At 46.7% G+C, this 17,524-nt stretch overlaps 1 protein-coding gene and 1 long non-coding RNA gene across 2 annotated transcripts in view; one reads left to right on the top strand and one right to left on the bottom strand.

Annotated features, from left to right (window-relative positions):
* Positions 1 to 17,524, top strand: part of LOC144936179 (lipopolysaccharide-responsive and beige-like anchor protein) — a 287,536-nt gene that overhangs the window by 16,937 nt on the left and 253,075 nt on the right. The window contains exons 3-14 of the mRNA XM_078863117.1: positions 573 to 673; positions 1,608 to 1,703; positions 2,372 to 2,493; positions 2,877 to 3,003; positions 5,041 to 5,160; positions 6,053 to 6,199; positions 7,165 to 7,362; positions 9,081 to 9,214; positions 10,652 to 10,760; positions 13,999 to 14,151; positions 15,049 to 15,217; positions 17,028 to 17,107. Coding sequence (XP_078719243.1) covers positions 573 to 673; positions 1,608 to 1,703; positions 2,372 to 2,493; positions 2,877 to 3,003; positions 5,041 to 5,160; positions 6,053 to 6,199; positions 7,165 to 7,362; positions 9,081 to 9,214; positions 10,652 to 10,760; positions 13,999 to 14,151; positions 15,049 to 15,217; positions 17,028 to 17,107 — 1,556 coding nt within the window. The remainder of the gene's footprint in view (positions 1 to 572; positions 674 to 1,607; positions 1,704 to 2,371; positions 2,494 to 2,876; positions 3,004 to 5,040; positions 5,161 to 6,052; positions 6,200 to 7,164; positions 7,363 to 9,080; positions 9,215 to 10,651; positions 10,761 to 13,998; positions 14,152 to 15,048; positions 15,218 to 17,027; positions 17,108 to 17,524) is intronic.
* Positions 7,306 to 12,423, bottom strand: LOC144936183 (uncharacterized). The gene is made up of 3 exons (XR_013637388.1): positions 12,315 to 12,423; positions 9,105 to 9,176; positions 7,306 to 7,404 (listed from the first exon to the last, which is right to left on the bottom strand). It is a non-coding gene; the product is annotated as an uncharacterized LOC144936183 (long non-coding RNA).

The raw sequence follows: 17,524 nt of genomic DNA, 5'->3' as shown, positions 1-17,524 counted from the left end.
TAAATGAAACAGTCCTTCATCTACTAATAGGGTTTTTCCCCTTTTTTCTGGCAACAAAAACTGACACCTTTTGCAAGGAATCATGCTTACATTAACCACAATACTTGCAGTCAAATGCAAACAAAAACAATACTCTGATAATTTATGCATTGTCTTTGTTTGCATTCGACTGCAAGTATTGTGGTTAATGTAAGCATGATTCCTTGCAAAAGGTGTCAGTTTTTGTTGCCAGAAAAAAGGGGAAAAACCCTATTAGTATATTTTGCTACTGGCAAAGGAGGTCCCATGAAGTCCTTCATCTGTCCACTGCTGGATGAAGGCTACCATGTGATGTCAGTCATCGTGGTTGTTTGACCGTACTCCGGTCAGTGTGGGTTTGTGAAGTGGGAGGGGATGGGGGGGAGGGGGGTGTTAGCCGTAGCCGGAAATTGAACTTTAGATGCCGGGTTCACAGTGCAGTACGCTAACCGCTGCACCACCAATCTACCCCGGTTTTATTAACCCTATGCAAATGACTTTAGTTGCTATACGAATGCAAATTGTATAATCGTATTGTGTTTGTTTCATTTCAGAGCTTCTGGTTGGAGTGGTGGGCGTGCTGGCAAGCTACAGTATCACCGTTCGTGAGCTCAAGCTCCTATTTGGCTGCCTGCGCGGAGAGAAGTGCCGATGGGTGAGCTCGAAGCTCTGATGCTGCGGCCGTAAAAAAGATATAAGAACCAATGATTGGGCACTGCGGTGGCGAGATGTTAACTACCTCACCTGGAATACAGGAGGTTGTGGGTTTGATCCCGACCCTGATGCTGGTATATTTGGAGTTTGCATGTCTCTCCCCGTGGTCGCATGTATTTTTCTCCGGGTCCTCCGGTTTTTCCCTCCCGCTGTGGTGGTCCCCACCTGATGCAGGACGCTTGTGTTGCGCCTGAAACGTCGTGATTTAATTTAGTTGTTTTCATTTTTTATTTTTTTCACCGACGTGACTTTACCGAAAGAACCAAAGAGTATGGATCATTGCAGTCACGAAAACTTCAAATCTAGAAGAGATCTCTCCGCTTGTTTTTTTTGTTTGCCGTAGCTGACGAACACATTTATGGAATTGCCCTGCAGTGCGGTTGTTGTGGCCATGTGAGGTTGTGGTCATTTACAAAATTGTGCTTTAAAAAACGCCATGTTGCATTGGCCCTTAATGGAAGAATATTTCCTGATGTCTAAACACTCTTATGTTGCATCTTTCATAGCCCAGAAGTGATGCAACTTTTGTTCAGCTTTACGCTGGACAAAATCAATCATGATATTCACACAACGGGAAGGAAAATAAGCTCCTCGCATGTTAATGAGCACAGAACTTGCAAATGCTGTGATTAATCACCTTGCTATATTGATAGTTGGCTGCTCTTCCTTTGTGTGCTTGGTGCTGCATAATGCTCCTTCGCCCCGTTTAGATCTTCTTCCCAGCCAACCGGCTGACGCAAGTAATTCGCACGGCGATAACGAACCGATGATTGAAATGAACGGATGAGTGAGCGAGCGAATTATAGGTGCTGATTAAAATGGACCGTGTGTTGTGGGTTGTTTTTTTCTGGCCGTGTGGTGTGTTGTGCCCTAAGCGCCGGCACGCCGTCAAGCTGCTCTCCGTACTCAACCACATGCCCCAGAGGCACGGCCCAGAAACGTTCTTCAGCTTCCCCGGGGGTAGCGGATCCGTGAGTCCCCCCGCGACGATTGAATGACTCGATCGCGGTGTTTGGTTTTGACTAATTATCTTATAACGTTTCACAATGAAATATGATTTTTGCGTTTACACTTTCCTTTACCCGAAACTGGAATGTGTTGATTGTTTGAATTATGGTCATGCTGTTGTATCAGTTATTCATTTTTGCTAGTTGACATTTGATTTAAATCGTACGGAGCTGAAAGGTTTTTACGGGTGGCTAATTTTCAGGCATTCGTCGCTTAGAATAATTTCTTAGGTTCGCGATACAGATAGGTGATCGTATTCTTAAAATATATAATATAATTTGTCTTATGCAATTGTCTCACTTCATCCCAGCAGCCCCTAGAGATGCTGTCCTTTAATGCATTGCTATAAAAGTATTGATTGCAGAATCGAGGTTTGACCCTAAAACCTGACAATTTATTGTATCATTATCACTGGCCAATTGTTACATGCCTACTCATATAACAGTTATTCTGGAATCTGGCAGGTTATGGGTGCTTAAAGATTTTTGTTAGGTACTGTTAACTGATGGTTATTCGGTGCCCCATTTTGTCTGAGTTATTGTTTAGAACCTCTATACAATATAAACAGACCATGCTGATTGTGGTGTGTGTGTGTGTAATGTGTGTGTGTGTGATGTCCGTGTACGTTCAGGCTATCGCCCTGCCACCCATAGCACGCTGGCCGTACCAGAACGGGTTCACCGTCCACATGTGGGTCCGCATGGACCCCGTCACCAGCCTAAACGCCGAGAAGGAGAAGCCCTACCTGTACTGGTGTGTGCCGGCTCGCTCGGCCAGAAATACGAGGAAGCTTACTCCTCCCTGCGTTCTTTGGAAAATCTTCCTTGAAAATTCCATTGGCCACAGAATCCACTTAGTGATTGCTTAATACCGGGTCGTGCCGCATTGTTCCTCTCTTTCTCCTCTCGTCCATTTTTTCCTGCCATGACCTCCCTCCCCCCCGCCCTCCCACCCTGTGTCCCCATTACCCCCTTCTACACTAATGTAAGCCCCCGTGTTTGGAAGCATCTTTAGATGAGACGTGATATCAGGCGCCTTGTGTTGCTGAGGCTTTCAAAGCAAGCGGCACGTAAATGCCAAGATTATAACGTGTGTGTGTGTCTTTGTCCGTGTGTGCGTGGTGGGCGCTGGTTCAGCTTCCGCACAAGCAAGGGTGTCGGCTACTCCAGCCACTTCATGGGAAGCTGCCTCACTGTAACCGCACTCAAGTCCAAGGGCAAAGGCTCCCAGCACTGCATTCAGTACGACTTCCAGCCCAAGAAGGTTTGGCGCTTCTCATGTTATTGTTGCAAATTCCGGTTCCAGGCACTTTCACGGAGAATGGGTGAAAATTACAAAACCAGTAGGAGCCATTGATTTCTTTCTTGCAGGCCCCTGGCAGTTTTGGCATTGAATTATGGAAGCATATTTTTTTTTTTTAATTGAGTTTTAAAAATATATTGTTTGGTCAATTCCATCCCAATTGTGCTTTCAGCGACATGTCATGGGACAAACAATCCATTCGAATCTCTTGCAGAGCAGTGCATTCCTGCGTTTTAGAGAACGGGCCAAGTAAGCGAATATCACAGGGCAACTGCTGAGATCCCTTCAAGTCACCGCCGGTCCACAATATTGGGGAGAGTACATTTCCCAGGATCTTAGCTGTGCCAGGTCAGCACTTTGACCTCCGAGCCAAACTGTCCAACTCTTTATTTTGATGTTGTTGCAAATGCTGGTGCCAGGCACTTGTGTGGAGAAAACCAAAAAAACATTTGGATCCACACAATTATTTCCTGCAGGGAATTATCAATGCGGCCAATATGGATTTTAATATGAGTAAGAAGAGCCCATTATATACGCTGGTATCGTATTTTCCAATCCCAAATGTGGAAAATTACTGAAAACTTAAGATGAAAAATTCAACCGTCTTCGCATAACTACGGCGCCGTGGGTCTCGCATCCAGCCGCCGCATTGATTCCCAACGAGCCTCTGGCTGGTTAAGTAAAGGCCACTGCATTTAATTGCCCTGCTGCGGTTGAGCTTTATTTTATGGCACGTTCGTGCTCTTTAAAAAAAGAAACCCAGGTGACCACACTTGCTCCCAAGTGCTTAACTTGTGAACCCAACTGTGCACGGAACTCTGCAGGCAGGAACTGCGCTGCCTGAATGCATTGCATTATAAATGCGATGTGGCACAGTGTGATTGACTACGTCCCGGTATATTGTCAGCTGTTGGGGAATATATATATTTTCTTCCCCGACCCACTCCAGCCATACATTTTTGATGCGACTGACCGAATAATCTATACAAGTGTGATTCCCACAGGGCTCCGTACAGGGCTTTGGGCAGGCGTATGAATTTTGGAATGATTGACGTCTGTAGGCTTGCCTCGTGAAAATTGGCACTGTGGCACAAACAGAGTTTTGTGATGATATGTGTGCCGCATGTACCAATCATTACTAGTTTATGCCAAATGGTTTGTTTGGCCCGAATTGAACTTTAAGCTGCTGCTCTGTAAAAAAAATTAAAAGCACCCACAGTGCATCATGTTTTTTCCCATATTTGTGCATCTATATATAATATTTGTGCGTACAATGCATGGTATGTGCATTGAATTGTACGTGTAAGATTTAATATTTTACTATTTGTTCTTTCAGCACTGTTTTTGGCTGAACCGCTGACACGTTCCATTTCGTTTTTGTCTGCACCTCTGTATGGATTCACATCACTCTTCCAACCACTAAAGAAGCTACTATTCACTACGATGCCAACTCTTAAATCTCGTCGCAACCCTGAATTGCCACACACTGTCGAATCACTGCTGGGTGAATCATCCTATTTGAAATGCACACTGCCCACCTGACAGTGCCATGTGCACAGGTATGTGTACACCACCCTTGTGTCAAGACATTGCTAGACAATTGCCATGTGTATGAGCAAAGTTCAGGGACTCCTCTACTTAGGAAAATTCGACGTACGACCTTTCAGAGATATGAACAAACCTGTACGTATGTCCAGTTACCTGTTCGGACCGAGAGTTGTAAGTTAAACTGCCGCGCAATAGATGGCGGTGGTGGCATCTACGTCTCCAGAACATGAAGAACCAGTGGCATCTACATCAACAGGAGGTTATACAACTTTAAAGCCATTCCCCGTGTTTAGTGTACATGCCGTACAACATGTTTGGAATCGACAGGAGTGAAGTTGGACTTACGAAAAATAGACTTACGGACAGTCACCTCTGGAACCTAACTCGTTCTTAAGTAGAGGAGTGCCTGTAGTTCATCTTGTGGTGCCGCCTGCGCGTGTGTTCTGACAGTGGTACATGATCACAATCGTCCACGTGTACAATCGTTGGAAGAACTGTGAGATCCGCTGCTACGTGGATGGCAACTTGGTGTCGTCGGGGGACATGGCCTGGTACATCAGCACCAATGATGTAAGATTTCTGTTGAAGTTTATGTTTGAGTTGGGTGATGATGTGTTGTTTGTTACATGCCTGGAGTCGGCCGCTCGAATGAGCATTGCGTTATATCAGAATGCTGAACTTTTACGATTTGTGGGCAATGTATAGCTGCTAAGTCTTTTTAGGGAGCGAGTGTTCCTGTACAGCTATATTTATAATATTTAAAACCATGTTTTGGTTTTATTTGTATTAATATAATTTGTTATCATTGTTGATATTAAGATTGCACCGTTTCTTCTTTTACGAGTTTTCCATTGCGAGAGACATTTTGTCTTAATTGGTACTCGGCTGGTTGTGAATATACTTATGTTTGTATAAATGGGTTCACTTACCACATGTAGATCACACACGAATGTTTGTGTGAAAATTACCCTGCGATATTTAGTTATTTGTCATATAAATGTAGTATACATACAGTGTGTATATACTACATTTATTTAAAGTTAATATTCCTTTGCTTAAGGGAGAAGTGGGCAGTTCTCATCTCTCCTGACAGTCTTGAGCCATTGGAGGAAATTCCACATTTCTATGGTGGGGAAGAGTCTTTCCAAAATAAAACTGCTCTTCGACTTCCATAATCCAGACCGTTGATTAAAAATAGCACAATCTAAACCACAATCGTTTTTTTTCTCACCAACATGAAACTGTGTTAAGATGTGAAATAAAAGCAGTTCATTGTCACTTTAGTAACTTTTATTGCTTTGAAGGTGGTAATGATCGATAGCACCCGTCCTGACTTAGCTCACACTGCTCATCCTTCCTGCTCCCCCTACCTCCTCCTCGCGGATCCCCGCTTATCCCAACTTCCGCCCCCTCCGCTTCCTCCCCTCCCGCCACCCCTGCTGCTCCCCCCCCACCCCAACAGACGTTCGACAAGTGCTACCTGGGCTCGGCGGACAACATCGACGCCGACCGCACGTTCAGCGGGCAGATGTCGGCCGTCTATCTCTTCAGCGAGGCCCTCAACGGCTCGCATGTGGCGGCCATTTTCCAGCTGGGGCCCGGATACAAAGTGAGCAATGCGTCGCGACTTGCGTGTGCTCGGGTGCGGCTGTCGGCACAAGCACCGAGGACATCGGCAAAACACATCCCCCCCCCCCCGCCGCTCGAAGCTGGGGGTAGCGGCTTTTACTTTGATTGGGGAATGGGACTTGGGTTGTTTGGCCTGTGGAGCTGATTTGTTTCAGTATTTGCCAGGTAAGGCTCACTGAGCTACAGAGCTCTTTTTCAGAAGTAACCTCGCCATGAATATCACGTGGAAATTTATCGCAGCCAAATACTCAACGCACGTTCCTAAATGTAGATTGAAAAATCGGAGGACCCGGAGAAAAATCCACGTGACCACGGGGAGAGAGACATGCAAACTCCAAATATATAGACATCAGGGTCGGGATTGAACCCACGGCCTGCTGTATACCGGGCGAGGTAGTTAACATCTCGCCACGGGGTAGTCAAACTTTTGCCGTGTGGGGCTGCACGTTGGGATGAAACGTGGGAGCGAGAGCGATGGTGTTTGACGTTGCTCACTTCCCACTGCTCATACGATGATTTATCCCTTGTCTGGCTCAGAGGCAGCTCCAATTCGGATGCAAAATTCCCTTCTATCATTGTCTAGGTTGATTGGTCTCTTGTTCAGTGAGGCTGAATGCTAAACATGTAAAGAGAATCTATTTGTCGGTAAAGTAATTTCTTACGCTCATGATACGTGAATGGGATTGTGTTTGTGAAACTTAGTGGAATTATGGGTCAGTGGTGTGGGATATATTGACTGACTCTAAACAAAACTCTACAAATGAGATGGAATAAACAATAAACTATACGGAATAGCTGAAACGATCTAAAATCAATTCCTAAATGAAGACTTTTTTTTCATCGTGTTGGCGGCGGTGTGAATCGTTCTCAATACAACTCGGGAAAGCAAATTCCGCGCCCATGACCTTCACCCTCTGTCCTGCGACCCCTCCTCGCACACCACAGAACACCTTCAAGTTTGAGACGGAGAGTGACCTGCACCTGCCAGAGCACCACCAGCTCGTGCTGTACGAGGGCCGGCTCGCCGGCTCCCTGGCCTTCACCTACAACGCCAAGGCCACGGACGGGCAGCTGTGCTTGGAGTCGTCTCCCCGTGACACCACGTCCATCTTCGTGCACACGCCGCACGCCCTCATGCTGCAGGCACGTCGTGCTGTCCGCTGCACACTGCTGCGTCCTGCCATGCTGCATCGCACACGGTGCCGCGCTGCGTTGCGTTATAGGGCTGCGTAATAGCGCTATACTGCATTGCATTGTACCAGATGGTACCACACTGGATTACATAGTGCTGCATAACACAGGTTCACGCTGCACGTCACGGTACCCCACTACCCAGTACTGCATAACACAGCACCCATGGTACTCTTCAGAGTAACTCGATAAGCTGCACAGTCTTACACTGCACCAAACATCACGAAAAGGTGTGTGTGTGTGGTGAGGGATGAATGTGGTGCAGCAGAGTAGCCCTGTTTTGAGAGTGGGCTGCTGGTTGTTGCGTCTACCCATGTGCGTCTATTATGGTGCAACAAACGAGGGCCGCCCACTTGCTGCTGCAAGCATTCTGCTGGCAGAGTGGAGGGGCGTGATGACTAGCGGCATTCCGTGTGTCTTCACCCAGGAGACCCTCACCGAGTCGTTGATCCTGCATCGGGATGTTTGGCTAATTCCCTTGAATGAGTGTTTGGCATGTGGGAGGAAACCGGGTTACCCCGAGAAAACCCACCATGCATACAAAAGTCTTATCGCTCAAAGCTCTACACAAAGATAGTTTCAAGAAGGTACCCCCTGGTATACACTGCCATGTTTTTGCTGCCTGGCAGTCTACGCCCACCCACAACAGCAGGCATTTCCGCACAGTTATCCATCGGAGCACAAAGCGCACTCAAACCCCGCTTAGCTTCCGAGATGCGATGAGATCGGGCGCATTCAGGGCGACGCAGTCTCGTGAAGTGTGGCCGCATGGTTGAGTGGGCAGCCAATGCTCCACGTGGAGCCAGTTGGCACCGAGTTGATGACGCGGCGTTTGCCGCTGTCCAGAAAATGCATTCCTGAAGGGCGCTGATGAAGCGTGTAACGCCTGCTGTGACGTGACTCGGAGGAATATGCCATTGTGAGCTGGTGACGCAATAAAAGTCACGCTTTGTTTTTCTCCAATTACCGACGGCACCCCCACACTCTCTACTCCCTTACTTTAGTTCTTCTTCCCCTACCTTCCCCATCCCAGATGAAAGTACACGCGCCCCGCTCGCGGTCCCCACTCGGTGGGGCAGTGAGCCCCATCTCCTCCCTCCTCGAAATTCTGAAGCTTGTGGTTCGGGACTTCTTTCCGGGGAGTTTCTATACCCCCTCCCCTACGTCGCGGCTCATGCCGTGTATCGGGCACCGACTGAAATATTATAAAAACGTAATTTTTTGAATTACCGACAGCTAAATCATACGGGCGATGGAGCAGTATTTTATTGGTTGGCGCACTGCACTGTGAACCCGTAGATCTCGGTTCGATTCTAGGCCTTGGCTAAAATCAATTCCGAGTGAAACTGTATCTGAACCGGTTCTAGGACCCCCTCCTTTACCAACTCGAGTGGTGAAGGCTGGTCAAGCAACACGCATGACCGACACAGTATGGGGAAGCCTTTGTCCAGCATTTCACTTAAGGCTGTAATGACATGTTTATTAAAACACATTCTACCATTTACATATTTACAGTTCAATGGGACCGTGAGAGATCGCGGCGTTTTGGGTAGGCCTTCCTCTGGCAGATGATCGCGATTAAATAATGATGACCATGTTCCTGTGCGTGATGTTGTCGCTGATGATAATTAGGAAAATTAATAATGATGATGTTCCCCTGTGTGCCGTAGTGCGTGAAAGCGGTGGTGACGAACCCGATCCACAGCGCCATGCACTCCATCGGCGGTGTTCAGGTCCTCTTCCCGCTCTTCGGGCAGCTCGACTTCCTGGAGCACAACAGTGAAGAGATGAACACCTCTGTCTGGTGAGAGCTGACCGCCGCGGAAATCGCTCGCCGCAGTCAGTCGTGCGACCGGGCGTGCTGGTGCGCGTACCTGCGGTCCGGCGGTTTGGGGGCAAGGGTCGGGGGATCATGCCAGTGGCGGCACTTTTGAGTGAGCAGCAGAGGTCGCAAACGGGTTTTGATTCCTTACCCGTACCCGGCCGCACCAGGGTCGCAAATGGGTACCCCGTACCGGCCGGGTACGGGTACCCGTTCCCTACCCGTACCCGTACCCGGCCGCACCAGGGTCTCGGTGCAACCGCACCGAGACCAACGCATCTGGCTACAAATATTGGGGAAATGGGACAGGGTCGGGGGGAGGGGGGCCTTCACTTCATTCCTTGTCCCAGGGCCCATTCCAAACACGATCACACAGATTTGTGAAACTCCCAAACCCACTGGTTTGTAAAGTGGCCACAGGCTATGGTAGTGCAGCAAATGGGTTGTGAACTCCTGTGCGATGACCTTTCGAGTGGTTATTCCAACTCTGTCTGGGTATTCAGGTTCTCTCTTATAAGCAAAAACTTCTGAATTGAACTGGTCAAACATCCCCCAAAGCTTTGCTCAAAAATAGAACTGAGACTTGGTGAGGCTTTCCTGAATAAACACATTTCTTATTTACAGCAATGTGCATTGTTGTAAATGAGTTAATGTGGGAGATCCTCTGTTTATAGTTATTTGTCAAAATCCATACTTTAAAATGACGTGCTAGGCCATGATGATAATAATAATTATAGTGAAAAGTGATGACATTGTCATTTATTTTGTGATTTATTTATCCTTTTACTTCAAGCTGGCGAGCGTCAATTGCGATAGACATCCATTGCGAACAATGTGTGCTCAATATTAAGGGCACAACTCGCTATGCGCTGTGAAAATATGTAAACATGTTCAAATGTTTCTTCATGCAAATGAAGGCGGAGAAAAGAAATTAAGAGATCATTACTGTCACGAATCTAATTTATCGCACCATATTCAAAATGTTTTGTCAGTCAGGGCTCTTACATTAAATTTATTTTCGCATATCACAGGTGTGAGGGCTTTGCCTAAGATGACGTTTTTATTTGATCAGTTTTTTTAATAATGGTAATTTATTCCAACACTTGGGCCTTTTATTATTATTTACACAGATGGTATCTCAAATACGATTATATCTCACTGTTTCTGTACAAGAGTGCTGAAACGCAGTCACATGCAGTCTCTCTATAAACCCACATTGTGTTGTTAACACTCACTCGGAGATCCAGACTCGCATAGAAACCAATAAATGCACACAGAGACCAATCGATTCTGAGACCCATAGACTCGCACACAGACCTACGACTTGTCTGCCCTCTCCACAAAATAGAGAGAGATGTGGTCGCATTTCCACGCTGTATAGATCCACATTGTGCTGCATTCGTATCTCCCGCTGTGCAGTGGCACCTTGCTGGCCTTCCTGCTGGACTTGCTCAAGAGCTCCGTCATCATGCAGGAGCAGATGGTGTCCAGCAAGGGCTTTCTGCTCATCGGTGCTCATCTGGAGAAGGTGACCATGCTGCCGGGCGTTGGCGCTGGCTGGGGGCGGGGGGGGCGGGCTCGTGCTGGGATGGGTTTAGCCCTCCGTCGTGTTTACCGGTTGTGCCGCGTGTTGTGCCGCTCGAACCCTTTCCTCCTTCCAAACACAACCGCAAGTCGCTGATTGGGTCCCGTTCACCGCCGGATCTCGGAACGTGCGAGTGGTTGAGTGTTCGTTTTATTTAGAGGGGCATAGCGCCGCTGATTGTAAAGATAATTGTACCCACCGCAGAGAACCGTAGCGACACGACCGCACTCTCTACGATAGCTAGCGCCGAACTGTGCTACACGCCCTCCCGTTTCGATGACGTGCAAATTGGAAGTAAAACTGATGGCTTACACGTACGTCATTGGAATAAGAAAGAGTTAATGGATGACGTTTTGTTCCACGGAGAGTTTGTGCGTTCTTAACTCCTCACAATCATCGTTTGTTTCCTTATGTTTGAAATATTTTGTTTTTATCTACTTGTATCGCAGATGTTCTCTCGGTCTTGTCACGAGATCAAAAATCCATTCCGATGTCTCACAGAGCACATTAGAGAGTGACTCACAGAAGCAGACATCGTCGAACTAATTCCGATATCGCTTCATATGATCTTTGGTTCACACTCGGGTTTTTTTAATTAAGTGGAACTTTTGGCATGAAAATAATGTCACGAATGAATTAATGTTCATATCCAAAACATAATTACAAATGAAGGTATGTTCATAAACTATGATATAGAGAATATAATATTCCCGTCTTGTAGCTGATTAGTGCAGCTTCAATGCTTGCAGTGATGGATCAATAATGTCGTAAGCCATTTCAAAGTGCTAGGCCACTGATGACCAAGGGCCATATCAAATGAAATCACAGGCCTTGTGAGTCCCCACCCCTGTGTTTAGAGAATGAAACATTTAAAGTACATGCATTTAAAATCATTAGTCTGCTTTGGCCTCATGTTTTGCTAATGCGTGTTGACGCTGATGGAGAGACACCTTTGTAATGAACGTTACAGGTTTATTAATTTAGTCCCTAACAGAGTGGGCGATCTTTAAGCCCAGCGTCCCCCTCCATTAAAGCTATCGAAATTGAAACCTGAAAATGTCACATCCCGTGTCACCTAATTTCTAAGCAGATGTCCACCGTGGGTGTCTCTGCACCGGGTCTTAATTAAATGACACAAAGGGAGAGAAATTGCACGAGAGGGGAAGGTGGCGGGTGGCACCGTTCCTTCGCTTTGCCATCTGCCACCTGGCGAAGCGTACGAACGTGCGCGCGGGCGGAATGTTCCGTCCGTCGGCAGACTCGCATCGCCGCGCGTTCAGAGGCGCACGTTCTAACCGCGGCGCTGCATGCGACCACAACTCATGATTGATTAATTCATTAATCGACAGTAAGGCAGTCGGCAATGCTTTAATGTCGGAATAAAACCGCACCTCCGATTAGCACAGTTGTTTACGTACGGTGCAAAAGAAGTTCAACATACGTACGTACATACATACATCCTCTACTCTGTGGGTGGTCACGTGTAGTGGCACTTACCTCTAATTTACAGATTTGGTGATAGGGTAGATAAATGTGTGGTCGGTGGCAGTACCAACAAGTTGTTTTTTGTCGTGCAGATACAGTGTAGATTTGCGTAGCATCAGATGTGGCCGCATCTCAAGACGCTGCGCTGAAATAATGGGCCTAAGTATTCTGTTAGTCGGTCGGCCACGGAGAAGAGACAAAGGCATTGAGCCCTAGTGTTCAACCGGGGTAGGGAGTCAACATGGTGGATGGATGGGGAAGGGAGCTCAGGAAGTTGAAAAAGAGGAATGAGCATTGTCTGTGGGTTTCTCTGGATATACTGTTTTTTTTTTCTTGCACACCAACAATATCCATCTCTTCACTGGGTTTATTTATTCCAAGCAGGAGTCTCTCTAGCTGTAGTCCACAGACTCTGCAATATTGTTGAAGGGTAACGCACGACAAGCATGTCGCAACCCCATAGACAAACAGCTGCGTTATCTCTTCGGTACATATGTTAGCTGTGTGTTCCGGGCTGTCTGACACAAGGTTCAAGCCTTATTAATGATAATCTTAAAACAAATTCTGCGAGGCAAGCTCTAGTGATGCCACTGAATTGATGTTTTGTTACAAAAATAACCCAAGTAATGCCACATTAACATCACCAGAGTGTGCCCAACTTTGATTTTTTATTCCAGTTTTTCATTAAAAGAAAGTTCAAAAATCATATTAAACAGCGCAGCACGCTCTGCATAGGTGCATACGTACAAAATTAGAGCTGTTTGATTTGATATTTGCTTGGCATTTTGCCTTTTAATGAAGATCATCTATTATTTTTGAAATAGGACAGAATATATTATTAAGAAAACAACCTCTGAATTTCAAAAAATGTCATCAAATTTATGCCAATCTCATCTCGGCTTAATATCATGGATCAAATCATCCATTTGGAACTCTTGCAGAACAGTGCAGTCCTTCATGCTCGAGAGCGGTCCACGGAAGAAAAATATTCAAGCTACCTCTGCGAGCCCTTTTTCTTCAAGTGACATCTGATCCACACAGTCGGGGACAGCACTTTCCAACCATCCTGCCATTGAAAGAAATGTTCATCGGATGATAGTCAAACCATTTTTATTTTATTATCACAGCTGTAATTTAGCCAATTTAAGTGAAAAACTAAATTTAATGTCACAGGAGTATTTTTTCACAGTCATTGGTGACCGTCTGAGATTATCACCTCACTAAGAATGAAAACCTGGTTTATTCACCATCAGCTGAAGCCTGCATTCAAACTTAGGACTTCCGCAGTCTGGCCCCTAAGCCACCAGTCCACCTCCATAATGTGAATTTTAAAGACAGAGCTGTGGGGTCATTTGGAATTACCTCATTTGGAAGGACCCCACAGCTCCAATTAGCGCGGTCGGCTACATACGGTGCGAAAGAAGTTGGACATACATACTTTCCTGGAAGAGTAGCCCATTATGCGCCACGATGTGTCACCTCAGCTTCTGCATTGAAATTCTGCGGGGAAACTAAAAGGCGCACGCGCTGGATTATGCGATTCTGTGTCTTTGAGAACCTGTGTATGATCACGGCGATCGTCCGGTTTTCAAAACTGCGACGAGTTCTCTTATGAGAGACATGCCTCCTTATCCTTGCCTTCGCGCTGACACCACTCCTCTGTCCGTCTCTCTCTCCTTCGTGCGTTGTCTTTCAGGCATCGACACAGCACTTGACGCTCAGCGTGGTTGGGCACCTTCTGGGTTTCACCAAGTACCTGGAGAGCATTCCCAACGGAGCGCCGCTCCTCAAGCAGCTGTGCGACTACATCCTCTTCAACCCCGCCATCTGGGTGCACGTCGACGCCAATGTATGCTTGCTGTGCACGATTATTTGCATCCTCTCGGGCCTGGCCTATGAACTTAAACTAAACTTCGATTTAAAGCTTTTGTGACTGCAGGGATTCATCTTCTTGGTTCTTTCGGTAAAGTCACGTAGAAGGGAAATAATAAAATAATAAAAATAAAACATAATAAAATAATTCTTACGACGTTTCGGAGGCAACACAAGCTTCCGTCTTCAGGTGGAACCGTCACAGCACGATAGCTGTATCAAGCTTGTGTTGCCTCCGAAACGTTGTGAGAATTATTTTATTATGTTTTATTTTAATTATTTTATTATTTCCCTTCTACGTGACTTTACCGAAAGAACTATTTTTTTATTTTACCAGGTGCTCTTTTTCAGAAGCGACCTGACCAACAAATGATAGCCCAACTAAGTGGCTTATCATGTTGAAATGTATAGCAGCCACATATTTGAAAAGCATGTTTCTAAATGCGGAGGGAAAAACCCGGAGGATCCAGAGAAAAATCCACGCAACCACGGGGAAAACATGCAAACTCCAAATATACAGGCGTCAGGGTCGTGATCGAACCCACGACCTCCTGTATACCGGGCGATGTGGTTAATATCTCGCGATTCCTATTAGGGGCTGTACACCCCTGATGTGCATGGTGTAGCCAGCAGCTTTCCCGATCCTCTTGTCCAAGAATATAGTAACTCCCGCTAAGGCTTTGGACAGCTGCCATGAAGGAAAGGTTAGTCCGCTGGACTTGCAATCCAGTGGTCGCCGTTCAATTTCCATCTGCCAGCATTATAAATGGGTTTACAAAGGCTCTTGCTTGATCATGCAAAGCACAACTTAATTTTTATATTTTTTATTTCGGCTTCCAGTGCTGAAGCGTCCTTGTCATTTGCCCCGCTGCAGGTGCAGCAGACCCTGTACACCTACCTGGCCAATGAGTTCGTGAAGAAGACGCGCATCTTCAACGCGGTGCGCCGCATTGGCACGGCGATCCAGGTGCTGCACACGCTCAAGCACTACTACTGGCTGGTGAACCCCATGGACCGCAGTGGCACGGTGCCCCGCGGACTCGGTGAGAAATCCTCGTTGTCGTCGTCGTCATCGGCCATGATCAATCCACTGCTGGGTCAAGGCCTCCCCAAGTCATCGCTGTCTCGCCTGAGCCTGCGATGTAATAACCTCCGCCACCACCGGCATCTCATTTATAGACTTGACAACAAATAAATGACGCACAGCGCTTTGTTGGCATAATGCTCGATGAAGGCGTCTCTGTGCCTTTTCAGTTACGGGGGTGTTTTTTTTTACCATACTTCACCACGCTGGGCAGTGGCGGGTTGGTGAATGCGGGTGGCCAGGAACAGTCCGGATGTCACTCGCCACCGATGTTAGCTGTGGCCGGGAAATGAACTCGGGTCACCAGGTTCATAGTGCAGTGCACGAGCCACTGCGCCACTTCTAAACAAAATACACCTGGCTGAAATAAATACATTCCGGCCATGGTAACTATGTGGTGGTGGGACACTGGCGCCCTAACCTCGGTGACGTTATGTATGTACGTATTTTTTTTGCTAATCAGAGGTGGGACGGGCAGCGGGGGAGAAGGACCACAAACTAACAACAACAAACTAAACACAAAAAAAAATTGTACAGAAATGAGTTTTCAGTATAGATTTAAAAGTGCATATAGCTCCAGTGGCTTCCTATTATCGGAGAAACGCGCGATGCAGTGTCCGGGGGTCCACGTGTTTGATGTCGTGGGAACACGTGTTGTTGTTGTGGGTCCACGTGTTGTTGTTGTTGTTGTGGGTCCACGTGTTGTTGTTGTTATTGTGGGTCCACGTGTTGTTGTTGTTGTTGTGGGTCCACGTGTCGTTGTTGTTGTTGTGGGTCCACGTGTTGTTGTTGTTGTGGGTCCACGTGTTGTTGTTGTTGTTGTGGGTCCACGTGTTGTTGTTGTTGTTGTGGGTCCACGTGTTGTTGTTGTTGTTGTGGGTCCACGTGTTGTAGTTGTTGTTGTGGGTCCACGTGTTGTTGTTGTTGTTGTGGGTCCACGTGTTGTTGTTGTTGTTGTTGTGGGTCCACGTGTTGTTGTTGTTGTTGTTGTTGTGGGTCCACGTGTTGTTGTTGTTGTTGTTGTGGGTCCACGTGTTGTTGTTGTTGTTGTTGTTGTGGGTCCACGTGTTGTTGTTGTTGTTGTTGTGGGTCCACGTGTTGTTGTTGTGGTGGGTCCACGTGTTGTTGTTGTTGTTGTTGTGGGTCCACGTGTTGTTGTTGTTGTGGGTCCACGTGTTGTTGTTGTTGTTGTTGTGGGTCCACGTGTTGTTGTTGTTGTTGTTGTTGTGGGTCCACGTGTTATTGTTGTTGTTGTTGTGGGTCCACGTGTTGTTGTTGTTGTTGTTGTGGGTCCACGTGTTGTTGTTGTTGTTGTTGTGGGTCCACGTGTTGTTGTTGTTGTTGTTGTGGGTCCACGTGTTGTTGTTGTTGTTGTTGTGGGTCCACGTGTTGTTGTTGTTGTTGTTGTGGGTCCACGTGTTGTTGTTGTTGTTGTTGTGGGTCCACGTGTTGTTGTTGTTGTTGTTGTGGGTCCACGACTGTGTTGTGGTTTCACGTGTTGTTGTTGTTGTTGTTGGTCCACGACTGTGTTGTGGTTTCACTTGTTGTTGTTGTTGTGGGTCCACGACTGTGTTGTGGTTTCACTTGTTGTTGTTGTTGTTGTGGGTCCACGACCGTGTTGTGGTTTCACTTGTTGTTGTTGTGGTGGGTCCACGTGTTGTTGTTGGTTCGCGACAGTGTTGTGGGTTCAGGTGTTGTTGTTGTTGTTGTTGTGGGTCTATGTGTTGTTGGCGTCGCTGGTGTGATGGTGTCGTGGTGTGACGCTGCAGACGGACCCAGGCCCAGCCGCGACGACATGGCCATCCTCCGTGCCTACCTCCTGCTCTTTCTCAAACAGCTCATTCTCAAGGTGACCTGCAATACCTGCACTTTCATTCAGGGAAAGCCTCGTTCGAAACCCTTTACCACAACAATATTAATTGGACGCATCGTGTTAAACTCAACCAAATATAAACACTCATTATTTGACTAAAACCATCTTAATGTATAGAGGACTCGCAGAGCTTGGGCAATTGTTGGTGCCGGCTCACTTCCTCGGCTGCCTCATGGCTCCGTTCCTCAGCGATTGCGAGAAGAAGTTTTTGCACGAACGACGACGTGATATATAAAACTAAACATTATTGTTACTACTCTTAGGTTTTTTCGGTAAAGTCACGTTGGTAAAAATAAATAATACAAACAATAGAAATAAAATTATAAATCACGACGTTTCGGAGGCAACACAAGTCTCCGTCATCAGGTGGGACCGTCACAGCTAGATTTGCTG

Source organism: Lampetra fluviatilis, chromosome 15 (assembly GCF_964198595.1).
Source record: "Lampetra fluviatilis chromosome 15, kcLamFluv1.1, whole genome shotgun sequence".
NCBI classification, from domain to species: domain Eukaryota; kingdom Metazoa; phylum Chordata; class Hyperoartia; order Petromyzontiformes; family Petromyzontidae; genus Lampetra; species Lampetra fluviatilis.
This window is presented reverse-complemented; position numbering and strand designations above follow the sequence as displayed.